General features: G+C 46.7%; 1 protein-coding gene across 1 annotated transcript in view; it reads left to right on the forward strand.

Moving 5' to 3' along the window:
• Positions 1 to 15,000, forward strand: part of USH2A (usherin) — a 1,098,211-nt gene that overhangs the window by 762,678 nt on the left and 320,533 nt on the right. The window contains exons 45-46 of the mRNA XM_075339131.1: positions 4,688 to 4,890; positions 11,938 to 12,050. Coding sequence (XP_075195246.1) covers positions 4,688 to 4,890; positions 11,938 to 12,050 — 316 coding nt within the window. The remainder of the gene's footprint in view (positions 1 to 4,687; positions 4,891 to 11,937; positions 12,051 to 15,000) is intronic.

Genomic DNA, 15,000 nt, shown 5'->3' on the forward strand with positions numbered 1-15,000 from the left:
AGATAGATAGAGGGATAGATAGAGGGATAGATGGAGGGATAGATAGATAGATAGATCATCAGTTTCCTTACCGAGCACAATGTCTTGAGCAAAAGCCAAGCAGGGTTCGTGCCAAACCACCGCACCACGGACCACATCTACACCCTGCACAGTCTCATTCAGAGCCACGTCCACAATACAAAGCATGGGAAGATATACGCCTGCTTTGTAGACTTTAAAAAGGCCTTTGACTCAGTGTGGCACCCGGGCTTGTTCTTAAAAATGCTGGAAAGCGGAATAGGAGGAAAGACCTATGATGTCATCAAAAGCTCCTACACCGAGAACCTCTGCAGCGTGAGTGTGAACGGTAGAAGAACGGCTTATTTCCAGCAGAGCCGAGGAGTCAGACAGGGCTGCAGCCTAAGTCCAACGCTCTTCAATATTTACATCAATGAGCTGGCTGCTGCTCTGGAATCTTCACCTGCTCCAGGTCTCACACTCCATGACGCCCAGGTGAAATTCTTGCTCTATGCAGATGACCTACTGCTGGTGTCACCAACCGAGAAAGGTCTCCAAGACAACCTACAAATTTTGGAGAAATTCAGCTCCACATGGGCACTACCGATCAATCTAAAGAAAACCAACATCATGGTGTTCCAGAAGAGAAAAAGAAGATTTGACCAGCATCCTTCATTTGTCCTAAACGGCTGCACTCTAACAGGAACAGACAAATACACCTACTTGGGCCTGGAAATTCACCAGTCAGGGAGCTTCAAACAAGCCATAGAGACCCTGAAAAACAAGGCCTGCAAAACCTTTTATGCCATCCGAAGGAAATTGTATCATCTGAAGCCACCAGTGAGGGTCTGGCTAAGAATCTTCGATTCCATCATTGCCCCAATCCTCCTGTACGGCAGCGAAGTCTGGGGCCCTCACACTTACCCAGATTGGTCAAGGTGGGATTCCAGCCCAACAGAAATATTCCACCTGGAATTCTGTAAGCACCTTCTCCAGGTCCATCGAAGCACCTCCAACAGCGCCTGTCGAGCTGAGCTGGGCAGATTCCCTCTACACCTAGCAGCTCTGAAGAGGTCACTATCATTTCAGGCTCACCTACAGAGGAGCAATCCAAGCTCCCATCACCACAAAGCTCTGATACATATACGTGGGCCAGATGAACCAGGACCCCTGGCACAGCTCTTCCAAACCCAACTGGACAAAATAACCAATCACAGCAGCCTGACAAGAACCAGAATCAGGAAGATGGTAGACGAGGGCCAGGAGAGGTATGTCAGTGACTGGAGGACCGACATCAACACCTCACAGAAACTGACCACGTACCAGAGACTACAGAGAGACTACAGACTGGCCCCATATCTGGAAAAACTCCCGGACCCCAGAGACCGCAGGACCCTGAGCCGATATAGACTCAGTGCCCACAGTCTAGCCATCGAATCCGGCCGACACAAGCAGAGCTACAAGCCCAGGGAGGACAGACTGTGCCAACACTGTGACCTGGAGGCCCTGGAGGATGAAACCCACTTCCTGCTACACTGCACCAAGTACTCAGCAGTGAGGGACACTCACTTCAGGAGACTCTCCCATCTCTTCCCGGATTTCAGCTCCATGAAGGAGGAAGAGAAAATATATATCCTGCTGGGGGAAGAAGAGAGCGCAGTGGAGATAGCAGCGCAGTATGTGAGCGAATGCCATAGACTTCGAGAAAGAGAACTATGATAAGTCATGGACTTCCATAGCCCCCCATCCCAGATGTGACCCCCCAATCCCCACCCTGGATATGTCCCATCCACCGTTACCACAGTCCCCACCGTGGATATGCCCCATCATAAGCCATGGACTTCCATAGCCCCCATCCTAGAAGTGCCCCCACAGTCCCCACCCTGGATGTGCCCCATCCATCCTTCCTACAGTCCCCACCCACCATCCCCACAGCCCCAGTCCCTAATGTACACTTGCTTTGGCAAAACTAATTTGTATTTGGTCCTGCCAATAAAGCTTATTTGATTTGATTTGATTTGATAGATAGATAGATAGATAGATAGAGGGATAGATAGATAGATAGATAGATAGATAGAGGGATAGATAGAGGGATAGATAGATAGATAGATAGATAGATAGATAGATAGATAGATAGATATATAGATAGATAGATAGAGGGATAGATAGAGGGATAGATAGATAGATAGATAGATGGATAGATAGATAGATAGATAGATAGATAGATAGATAGATAGATAGAAGGATGGATAGAAGGATAGATACATATTGGATATATGGATGGATGGATAAATAGATGGATAGTTAGAAGAACAGACAGATATTGGAGAGTTGAATAGATATACAGTAAAGACCAAAAGTTTGGACACACCTTCTCATTCAAAGAGTTTTCTTTATTTTTATGACTCTGAAAATTGTAGATTCACATTGAAGGCATCAAAACTATGAATTAAAACATGTGGAATGAAATACTTAAAAAAGTGTGAAACAACTGAAAATATGTCTTATATTCTAGGTTCTTCACAGTAGCCACCTTTTGCTTTGATTACTGCTTTGCACACTCTCGGCATTCTCTTGATGAGCTTCAAGAATTAGTCACCGGAAATGGTTTCCCAACAGTCTTGAAGGAGTTCCCAGAGATGCTTAGCACTTGTTGGCCCTTTTACCTTCACTCTGCGGTCCAGCTCACCCCAAACCATCTCGATTGGGTTCAGGTCTGGTGACTGTGGAGGTCAGGTCATCTGGCGTAGCACCCCATCACTCTCCTTCTTAGTCAAATAGCCCTTACACAGCCTGGAGGTGTGTTTGTGGTTATTGTCCTGTTGAAAAATAAATGATGGTCCAACTAAACGCAAACCGGATGGAATAGCACGCCGCTGCAAGATGCTGTGGTAGCCATGCTGGTTCTGTATGCTTATATGCCAATTTTGAATAAATCCCCAACAGTGTCACCAGCAAAGCGCCCCCACACCATCACACCTCCTCCTCCATGCTTCACGGTGGGAACCAGGCATGTAGAGTCCATCCGTTCACCTATTCTACAAAGACACGGTGGTTGGATCCAAAGATCTCAAATTTGGACTCATCAGACCAAAGCCCAGATTTCCACTGGTCTAATGTCCATTCCTTGTGTTCTTTAGCCAAAACAAGTCTCTTCTGCTTGTTGCCTGTCCTCAGCAGTGGTTTCCTAGCAGCTATTTTACCATGAAGGCTTGCTGCACAAAGTCTCCTCTTAACAGTTGTTCTAGAGATGAGAAGATGTGTCCAAACTTTTGGTCTGTACTCTATATTGGCTAGATAGATGGATACTCAGATGGATAGATAGATAGATAGATAGATAGATAGAGGGATAGATAGATAGATAGATAGAGGGATAGATAGATAGAGGGATAGATAGATAGATAGATAGATAGAGGGATAGATAGAGGGATAGATAGATAGATAGATAGATAGAGGGATAGATAGATAGATAGATAGATAGATAGATAGATAGATAGATAGATAGATAGATAGATAGATAGATAGATAGATAGATAGATAGATAGAGGGATAGATAGATAGAGGGATAGATAGATAAATAGATAGATAAATAGATAGATTGATGGATGATGGATAGAAGGATGGACAGATATTGCAGAGTTGAATATATATATATTGGCTAGGTAGATGGATAAATACAGTAGATAGAGGGATAGAATGATGGATGGATAGATATTGGATAGATGGGGAGATGTATAGATAGATAGGTTTCTGGATAGATAGATGGATGGATGGATGGATGGATGGATGGATGGATGGATGGATGGATAGATAGATAGATAGAGGGATAGAGGGATAGATAGAAGGATGGATGGATAGATAGATAGATAGAGGGATAGAGGGATAGATAGATAGATAGATAGATAGAAGGATGGATGGATAGATATTGGATAGATAGATATATTGGATGAATAGATAGATAGATAGATAGATAGATAGATAGATAGATACTGCTCAGCTGAGTTTCTATGAGCACATGTAGAAGTTTCTGTCTAACCCTCATTATGGCAGTATGTACTTTCATCCTTTCTTCTCCCCCTGTGTTCCAGGCCATTAGAGAAGCTCCTCCAGTGAGGATCTTCATTCCCCCCGTGGTCTCGGAGGTCACCGCCATCTTTTCTCTCTCATTTATAGAGCATCCATACAGAATATTTCCAGCTGACATGATAAAGCAGAAAGCACTTGACCCGCTCCTCTCGGCCGCCCCTGCGCTGGGAATGTAATTTTGAAATGATATGGCGATATTAACTACTGTGCGATAATCAACACTTTAGCTCATTTACCTAACGATAATGCCGCGCTGTGGCTGGAAGTCATTTCCAGGGGGCCAGATTTAATGTTCCTCAGGTCACGCAGCCTTACGTGGATAGCAGGGCTTTCCGCGCTGCCTCCCTGTGATTGGGACGCATCAATACCACAATTGATAGTTAATCTGGTTTTAATAGAGAGCGTTCCATCGGTTACACATCAGCCATGATATTACGGAGCGTTATTATAGTCATTTGGCTATAATAAGTGGACGGAGCGAGCGGCGCGCTGCAGGAGGACCTCGTCGACCGGTTATCCATTTTTTGATAATCTGCGTTTGGTTAAATACAAGGTCTCCTCCATAGACAGCTGGAGTGTACTCAGCTTCTTCCATTAATTCCAGAGCCTGAGGGTCTTCTCCCTCCAGAGGTTGTGGTAATCAACAGTACAGCTGTACGTGTCATCTGGTCGTCCCCTGCACATCCGAACGGCGTTGTCAGAGAATATTCCATCTACGTGGATAACAAGGGGTACCGGACGGAAATCGGGACGCCCTACATCTATATAGTGGGAGACCTGGCTCCGTATACAGTGTACAGTATACAGGTGAGTAACAAGGGGGGAACGAGTCCACCAATACGCTGGGGAGCAAGACACAGGTGAAGAGCGGAGTTTGTCATTGCCTTCATTTGTGTTGAGCAAGAAAATACACGAAGGAGGAGAATACGTTAATACTAGAGCAAAATAAAGGGGTGTTCCAGTGTCACCAACACACTCCTCAGCATGTGATGGGTTAATTTAACTCCTCTCACTCAATAAAGCACTCAACTTCTGTTATAGGCTAGAAAGTTAGCAGAAATCACATCCCAAAAGTCCACACACCCCAGCTATACAACACACATTGGCACCACTCATCAAACGCACACCTCAGCTATACAACGCACACTGGCACCACTCATCAAACGCACACCCCAGCTGTACAACGCACACTGGCACCAATCATCAAACACACACCCCAGCTATACAATACACACTGGCATCACTCATCAAACACACACCCCAGCTATACAACACACACTGGTACCACTCAAACACACACCTCAGCTATATAACACACACTGGCACCACTCATCAAACGCACACCCCAGCTATACAACACACACTGGCATCACTCATCAAACACACACCCCAGCTATACAATACACACTGGCATCACTCATCAAACACACACCCCAGCTATACAACACACACTGGTACCACTCATCAAATGCACGCCCCAGCTGTACAACGCACACTGGCACCACTCATCAAACACACACCCCAACTATACAACACACACTGGCACCACTCAAACACACACCCCAGCTATACAACACACACTGGTACCACTCATCAAATGCACGCCCCAGCTGTACAACATACACTGGCACCACTCATCAAACGCACACCCCAGCTATACAATACACACTAGCACCACTCATCAAACCAACACCCCAGCTATACAACACACACTGGCACCACTCTCCACACAACCCAGCTATACAACACACATTGGCACCACTCATCAAACGCACACCTCAGCTATACAACGCACACTGGCACCACTCATCAAACGCACACCCCAGCTGTACAACGCACACTGGCACCAATCATCAAACACACACCCCAGCTATACAATACACACTGGCATCACTCATCAAACACACACCCCAGCTATACAACACACACTGGTACCACTCAAACACACACCTCAGCTATATAACACACACTGGCACCACTCATCAAACGCACACCCCAGCTATACAACACACACTGGCATCACTCATCAAACACACACCCCAGCTATACAATACACACTGGCATCACTCATCAAACACACACCCCAGCTATACAACACACACTGGTACCACTCATCAAATGCACGCCCCAGCTGTACAACGCACACTGGCACCACTCATCAAACACACACCCCAACTATACAACACACACTGGCACCACTCAAACACACACCCCAGCTATACAACACACACTGGTACCACTCATCAAATGCACGCCCCAGCTGTACAACATACACTGGCACCACTCATCAAACGCACACCCCAGCTATACAATACACACTAGCACCACTCATCAAACCAACACCCCAGCTATACAACACACACTGGCACCACTCTCCACACAACCCAGCTATACAATACACACTGGCACCACTCCTCAAACACACACCCCAGCTATACAATACACACTGGCATCACTCATCAAACACACACCCCAACTATACAATACACACTGGCATCACTCATCAAACACACACCCCAACTATACAACACACACTGGCACAACTCATCAAACGCACACCCCAGCTATACAATACACACTGGCATCACTCATCAAACACACACCCCAACTATACAATACACACTGGCATCACTCATCAAACACACACCCCAACTATACAATACACACTGGCATCACTCATCAAACACACACCCCAACTATACAACACACACTAGCACCACTCATCAAACCAACACACCAGCTATACAACACACACTGGCACCACTCTCCACACAACCCAGCTATACAATACACACTGGCATCACTCATCAAACACACACCCCAACTATACAACACACACTAGCACCACTCATCAAACCAACACACCAGCTATACAACACACACTGGCACCACTCTCCACACAACCCAGCTATACAATACACACTGGCATCACTCATCAAACACACACCCCAACTATACAATACACACTGGCATCACTCATCAAACACACACCCCAGCTATACAATACACACTGGCACCACTCATCAAACACACACCCCAACTATACAACACACACTGGCACAACTCATCAAACGCACACCCCATCTATACAGCACACACTGGCACCACTCACCAAACGCACACCCCAGCTATACAACGCACACTGGCACCACTCATCAAACGCACACCCCAGCTGTACAACGCACACTGGCACCACTCATCAAATGCACACCCCAGCTGTACAACGCACACTGGCACCATTCATCAAACACACACCCCAGCTATACAATACACACTGGCATCACTCATCAAACACACACCCCAACTATACAACACACACTGGCACCACTCAAACACACACCCCAGCTATACAACACACACTGATACCACTCATCAAATGCACACACCAGCTATACAACACACACTGGCACCACTCATCAAACGCACACCCCAGCTGTACAACGCACACTGGCACCATTCATCAAACACACACCCCAGCTATATAACACACACTGGCATCACTCATCAAACGCACACCCCAGCTATACAACACACACTGGCATCACTCCTCCCTCAAACACACACCCCAACTATACAACACACACTGGCACAACTCATCAAACACACACACCAGCTATACTACGCACACTGGCACAACTCATCAAACACACACACCAGCTATACTACACACACTGGCACCACTCATCAAACGCACACCCCAGCTATACAACACACACTGGCACCACTCATCAAACACACACCCCAGCTATACAACACACACTGGCACCACTCATCAAACGCACACCCCAGCTATAAAACACACACTGGCACAACTCATCAAACACACACCCCAGCTATACAACACACACTGGCACCACTCCTCAAACACACACCCCAGCTATACAACACACACTGGCACCACTCATCAAACGCACACCCCAGCTATACAACACACACTGGCACCACTCATCAAACGCACACCCCAGCTATACAACACACACTGGCATCACTCATCAAACGCACACCCCAGCTATACAACATATACTGGCACCACTCATCAAACGCACACCCCAGCTATACAGCACACACTGGCACCACTCATCAAACGCACACCCCAGCTATACAACATACACTGGCACCACTCATCAAACGCACACCCCAGCTATACAACACACACTGGCACCACTCATCAAACGCACACCCAGCTATACAACATACACTGGCACCACTCATCAAACGCACACCCCAGCTATACAACATACACTGGCACCACTCATCAAACGCACACCCCAACTATACAACACACACTGGCACAACTCATCAAACACACACACCAGCTATACTACGCACACTGGCACAACTCATCAAACACACACACCAGCTATACTACACACACTGGCACCACTCATCAAACGCACACCCCAGCTATACAACACACACTGGCACCACTCATCAAACACACACCCCAGCTATACAACACACACTGGCACCACTCATCAAACGCACACCCCAGCTATACAACACACACTGGCACAACTCATCAAACACACACCCCAGCTATACAACACACACTGGCACCACTCCTCAAACACACACCCCAGCTATACAACACACACTGGCACCACTCATCAAACGCACACCCCAGCTATACAACACACACTGGCACCACTCATCAAACGCACACCCCAGCTATACAACACACACTGGCATCACTCATCAAACGCACACCCCAGCTATACAACATATACTGGCACCACTCATCAAACGCACACCCCAGCTATACAGCACACACTGGCACCACTCATCAAACGCACACCCCAGCTATACAACGCACACTGGCACCACTCATCAAACCAACACCCCAGCTATACAACACACACTGGCACCACTCTCCACACAACCCAGCTATACAATACACACTGGCACCACTCATCAAACACACACACCACCTATACCACACACACTGGCACCACTCATTAAACGCACACCCCAGCTATACAACACCCACTGGCACCACTATCCACACAACCAAGCTATACAACACACACTGGCACCACTCATCAAACACACACACCAGCTATACAACACACACAGGCACCACTCTCCACACACCCCAGCTGTACAATACATACTGGCACCACTCATCAAGCACACACACATGATGAGTTCCCGAAATATATTACTGTGCAACAGTCAAAAGACCACACACTCTCCGAAAGGCAATGGAGCATACAAGGATCAAACTTATTAAAGATTTAAGCTCTAATATCAAAACACAGTGCTTACATATATAAAAAGGTAAAAAATAAAACAACACATGCAAAAACACTTATAAAATAAAAAGGGAGAAATAACAGAAAATACCTAGTTGTCTTCTGTTTCCTTGGGGAAGGAGAAAATAAATGATGTATCACAACCAGCATAGGCAGGCCCCTTGTCACGCTAGGTATAGTGAAGTACCAAGCGCACAGCGAAAGCGAAGGGAAACCCTGTGGCTAGAGAGATGTAAGATGGTGACCCCTGACCAAACCTACTGCTGGACTCTGGGGTCCCTCACCACCCTATATAGGTTTTGCACCTATACGCCTAGTCGGGTACCTGACCCTAGGTATCCCTAGTGCTGGACCCTAAATAGAGAACGGATGGGATGAGCTCTTCGTTAGCCCCACTAAATAGAAGACACAAGGAGGACACACGGGAGGAAAAGCATGAACTTATTATCGTTAGATGACTCAGGTAGAAGTTCATCAAAGCTCCAGCAATGATACTACAGAGCAGTACAAGCCACCTGTTTGCAACATGGGCTTGAAGGAACTGAAAATATCACCAGCCCCAGTACAAAGGAAGGAAGGGGTATTTAAACACCAAGAGATTACTGATGATCAGTGGCTGGGTGGAAGGCGAGCTCCTGCTGGGTCCAAAAGGGAAAGATGAATCCGGCAGGAAAGCTACCTATAGCTATCTGCACAGGACCTCAATGCCGCTCTGTGTGGATGACGTAGGATGCGTCATGCACCCAGGCTTCAGAAGAAGGAGGACAAAGATGGCCGAAAGAGGAGGAGCCAGTACTGAAGAACGGAAACACCCATCCAACTGGTCTGCACCGCACCGCCACTTAGGTGAGTATTATGAAGGGATTTATACGTTCTACACAGCGGCCTGGGCTCTTATATACAGCATGTTAGAATGCCGTATATAAGAGCCCACTGGTGGTGGCCGCAGCTTATAGTCACCAAATCTGGTGACAGGTTCCCTTTAAACGTAAGAACATGCCTATAGAGCACGAGGTGCTGTTTTGTTTTTTCAGGGGTTTTTTTTTTTTTTTTTTAGAGGAGACAGAAGCAACATGTTAAAAGGAACCTGTCATGTTTCAAAACGTTATTAATCTGCAGATATGGGGTTAATCTTCAGGTTAATGGCATTCTAAAGCTCTGCAGCCACCATACCAAAAGCCCAGCTACTGGGAGGAAATTAACTTTATTTCTCCCCAGGAGCTCCTGCCTTACAGTTATGTAGGAAAAGATACAACAAAATACAAAAAAATACAAACACTTCGGCACTCAAAAGTAATAACTCTTTTTATGGATATTTTTTATTATTTAGAATTCTTCACGCAAAAAAAGGGAAATTTGAACAGTAGTTTGACAGTTGTTGTTAACGTTTCGGCTAGTGCAATAGCCTTTTTCAGAAAACTGTCTACAAGATAAACAGAGAAGTCGTTTTTTCTAAAAAAAAAAAAAACAAAGAAAGAAATACAATAATCACAAGTTATGACGTCACTTGTTAATAAGTGGACAAAAATAATGGTAATATTTTACCTATGTCTACAAAGTATAATGAATGACAATTTCTTCACCAATTCCATGCATGTATTCTCTGTTTATATTGTAGACATTTTTCTGAAAAAGCACTAGCCGAAACATTAACAACAACAACTCACAATTTACTGTTCAAATTTCCCTTTTTTGGCATGAAGAATTATAAATAATAATTTTTTTTTTCCACAAAAAGAATTATTACTTTTGAGTGCTGAAGTGTTTGTATTTTTTCTGATTTTGTTACTTCAGAGCACCGCTCATAACGGTTGAGCCAGATTCCTATTTTTCTATTTCAGTTATGTAGGCGCGGCTTCAGTTACCACTGAGTACACCACACCCCGCCATATTGACTGACAGCCGAATCTGCAGCACATCAGGAATACCAGAACAAAATACTACAGAAACCAGAATCCCGTAGATTTTAATGAATGGGGATGTCATGGGATCCTAATCCGGTATCACATAATCAACAGAGCGAGGGATGAGTGAACAGTTCCAAGAACCTTTATTACATGCAAACCGGAAGGTCCATAAAATAATCCACCACACAGAGGGTAAAATAGTCCAGACACGGGATAAATGCCCCAGGAGATGAGTCACACTCCTCCAGCAGTCTTTTCCAGGGTGATCAGAGCTTCTCCAAGTCTCTCTTGGGTGCTGGCCATAGCCTCAGCTTCTCCAACAGAGGATGAATCTTACTGTCTCCTTAGACAAAATCCTTATACCCAAAGGTAAGTAGACAGGTTGAATGGTTTTCAGCCCCTTTCCCCCCTAGACCTAGGCACAGAGGAACTACAGGGGGTAATGTTTAGTATTTGGAGATCAGGGGAGTCATGAATAGGCAGTCAGGATATCTCAGCAGGGGTTGATCAAGAACCATAGACACATCCAGGCTGCTAATTATCCCACCATAAGATTCTACACAGACTAATATAGAGCAATAAAGCCATACTCGTAAAACCAGTAAAAATATAAACATACACAAAATGATACTCACATCATCTGTAAGAGGGGACATTGCCTTTACTTCTGCACTAATGATTTGTATCCTCCTTAGGTTGACGCTTGCACGGTGTACGCGTGTATAAGGAGCAACGCTACACAAGTAGCAACAGTGGAAGGATCACCTAGAAGGATACCTTCTCCAAGGATAATGACTGTCACTTCAAGGTGAGAAGTTGGAAGGAATATGGGGGATGGATGGAGTATTGCTTCTGAGAGGGATTGCCCACTTTCCTCAAATGCTTAATCAGACATCTATACAAGGGCTTCTAGCATTTTCCCCACTTCCCAGCAGCCTTAAGTTTCTCTATCACTGTTTAAAACCTTCCCAGAGCCTAAAAATCCATCTGGTCTAATACAGGAGGAAAGGGAGGATTAGGAGGAAGGGTAGGAGGGCGATGCAGCTGCAGAACTGCATTATTTGTTTTTTTGCTGTGGAGAAAAAGAGAGAAATGAATATTAGTGTGATAAAGCTGATTAGACAGAACACAAAGAACATCTATGATATCCATTTGGTGTAATGCAGCAAAAATCTCATGATGGGGGAGGAGGTAGATGCAGCTGCAGTTTCTAACTCTCGGCTTAAGGCTGGAGTCCCACTTGCGATTGGAAAATCGGACCGATTCTCATGCTAGAAAGTAGCATGAGCTCTGTCCGAGTGTTGATCCGTGTGCAATGCACCTGCAATGCGATTCTGTGATTTTTCTCATGATTGTAGTCCATGTGCAATCCGCGTGTGATCCGTATGTGATCCGTTTTTATTTTCAGCAGCTATGTCATCTGCCATTCAGCTCTGCTACATGCCCGCTGACAGCAGACACAGACAGAGCCATGTAGCAGAGCTGAATAGCCGCTGACAGCAGACACAGACAGAGCCGCACGATCAGAATGAAGTCAGATGAACTTCACTCGACTTCATTGTCATCCCACGGCTCTGTCTGTGTGCCATGGCCTGATTTTCAGTCACCGGTGAAGGTCTCACCGATGACTGCAAATCCCGAGGGACTTAAGTGAGCTGCGCTATCAGCGGTGCCGTCACTGAGTTTACCCGTGGCCACAGCTGATGTCCTCTAACTGAGATCTGTGGCTGCGGGTAACCTGAGTAACATCATCGCTGATAGCGCGACTCACCTCAGTTGCTGCGGGGAGCTCAGAGAGCGGTCGTGGTCTGTGAACGCTCTCTGTCAGTGTTTCGGTTGCTGTGGCTCTGGAGACTATGTCCGGATTTCTTGCTACTGCACATGTGCAAGCGCTGGAGACTAAGTCCTATCTTGGAGCCATTGCACATGTGCGGGTGACATCATCGCTGACACGAGGTCACATGTCTCTGACACCTTCTAAGCTGATTGGCCGCTGGTCATGTGCTTGTGACACGTGATCACATGTCTCTGACACCTTCTATGCTGATTGGTCGCTGGTCATGTGCTTGTGACGCTTTGCTCGGTGATAGGCCAGCGTGACGTCATTGCTGTCATTCTGGCAGCGGATTGGCTCTGGCGTCCTCCATCTTGGATGAGGCACAGAGTCTATATAAGACCCTGACGCACGCCGCCCGGCGCTCAGTCCTCTTGGTTTATTCATGAGGGTAGACGCCCTGTGCACGTCCCTCTAGGCATCTCTCTGTCTATGTTAGGTGAGCGCTACCGGCAGGGTAGCGTTCTTATACCTTACAGCTTCAGCTGGAGTCCATATCCTTACCTCTTAGTGGAGCGGACATAGGCAGGTGCCTGAGGCACATGGTCCGGCTGGGCCTTGTGATTCTACTCGTAGGTGGACGTTGCCGCTAGGGTAACGTTCCTTATACTGCGTCTGGTAGTTGTTCGTATCCTCGCACACTAGGGGAGCGAACAGAGGTAGGAGCTTTGTGCGGCTTATGCTGCTGTCCGTCTCTTTTGCACCACTAGAAGAGCGGACCTAGGCAGGTGCCATATCTAGTGGTTCGTGTCCTCGCACACTAGTGGAGCAAACGCAGGTAGGAGCTTTGTGCGGCTTACGCTGCTGTCCGTCTCCTGGCACCACTAGAGGAACGGACCTAGGTAGGTGCCATTTCACACTCACTGCTTTTGTCTCTGTGATCTTTAACAGCGACCATTCCACACGCCCTCCAAGTAAGGGAGGAATTGCTTTATTTTCTAATTATATTCCTCTGTGAGTTTAACAGAGGTATTGCACTCTGCACTTGTGCTATTATTTTTTACAGTGGTACACTTATATACCCCTTATCCTCTGCCATAGTCTGCAGCAGAGTCTTTGCACGGTGGACCCTGACTGTCTGACATTCCTTTAGGTTTATTATCAGACAGCCCCCCGTAACATTAGGACTGAGCCACGAATCTTGGCGTGACAGGCACCGTTCGCCTAGCCCTACCTACCGCTTCCAACAAGGCTTATGCCACCAAGAACTCTAAATGAAGACTGCGCACCTCCATGTTGTCTCCAGCCCCTTTTATAACCTGGGTCCCCCCCAAACCCAGGGTGGAACCACCAAGGTCCAATAGCAGAGTGCTATGTCATCAGTGACGTCACATGCGACCTATCCGGAACCGCCACGTCATTGATGACCTCATGGCAGCCACGCCCCAAACACTTCACCAGTCATCGTCTGACGACCAATGGTGAGGTGCCAGATCATAGGGGCGGGCCTCTGCGAGCCAGTCCGGAGTTGCCACGTCATCAGGACACCTGACATCCTCTGCCCTATCAGGGCCTGCCACCTCACAGACATGCTCAGTGAGGTCCTTACCGGACCTAGCCTCTGATGCACTAAGTGCCTGAGCATGCTCAGTAGCCTGAGCAACAGGCTCAGAAAGCAGACTATCAGTTTGAGCATGCTCAGTAGGCACATCCCAGAACTTAGACACAGCACGAAGTCCAAGTACCTGTGCAAAGAGGCTGTTAGGGTTAATTGTGGGAGCATGCTCAGTAGCCTGAACTGAGGACTTAGTCTCAGACATAACACAATCAGGCTGAGCATGCTCACTAGGCAAAACACCGGGCTTAGACTCTGGCTGGGGTAAATCGGCGCACGCATGCACACTAGCCGCCTCTCCACACTTAGATGTGGTGGAAGGAACAGCCAACTGGACGACCCGAGGCATGGCCAAGAACGGCAGCCGGC

Source organism: Anomaloglossus baeobatrachus, chromosome 3, assembly GCF_048569485.1.
Source record: "Anomaloglossus baeobatrachus isolate aAnoBae1 chromosome 3, aAnoBae1.hap1, whole genome shotgun sequence".
Classification (NCBI taxonomy): Eukaryota; Metazoa; Chordata; class Amphibia; order Anura; family Aromobatidae; genus Anomaloglossus; species Anomaloglossus baeobatrachus.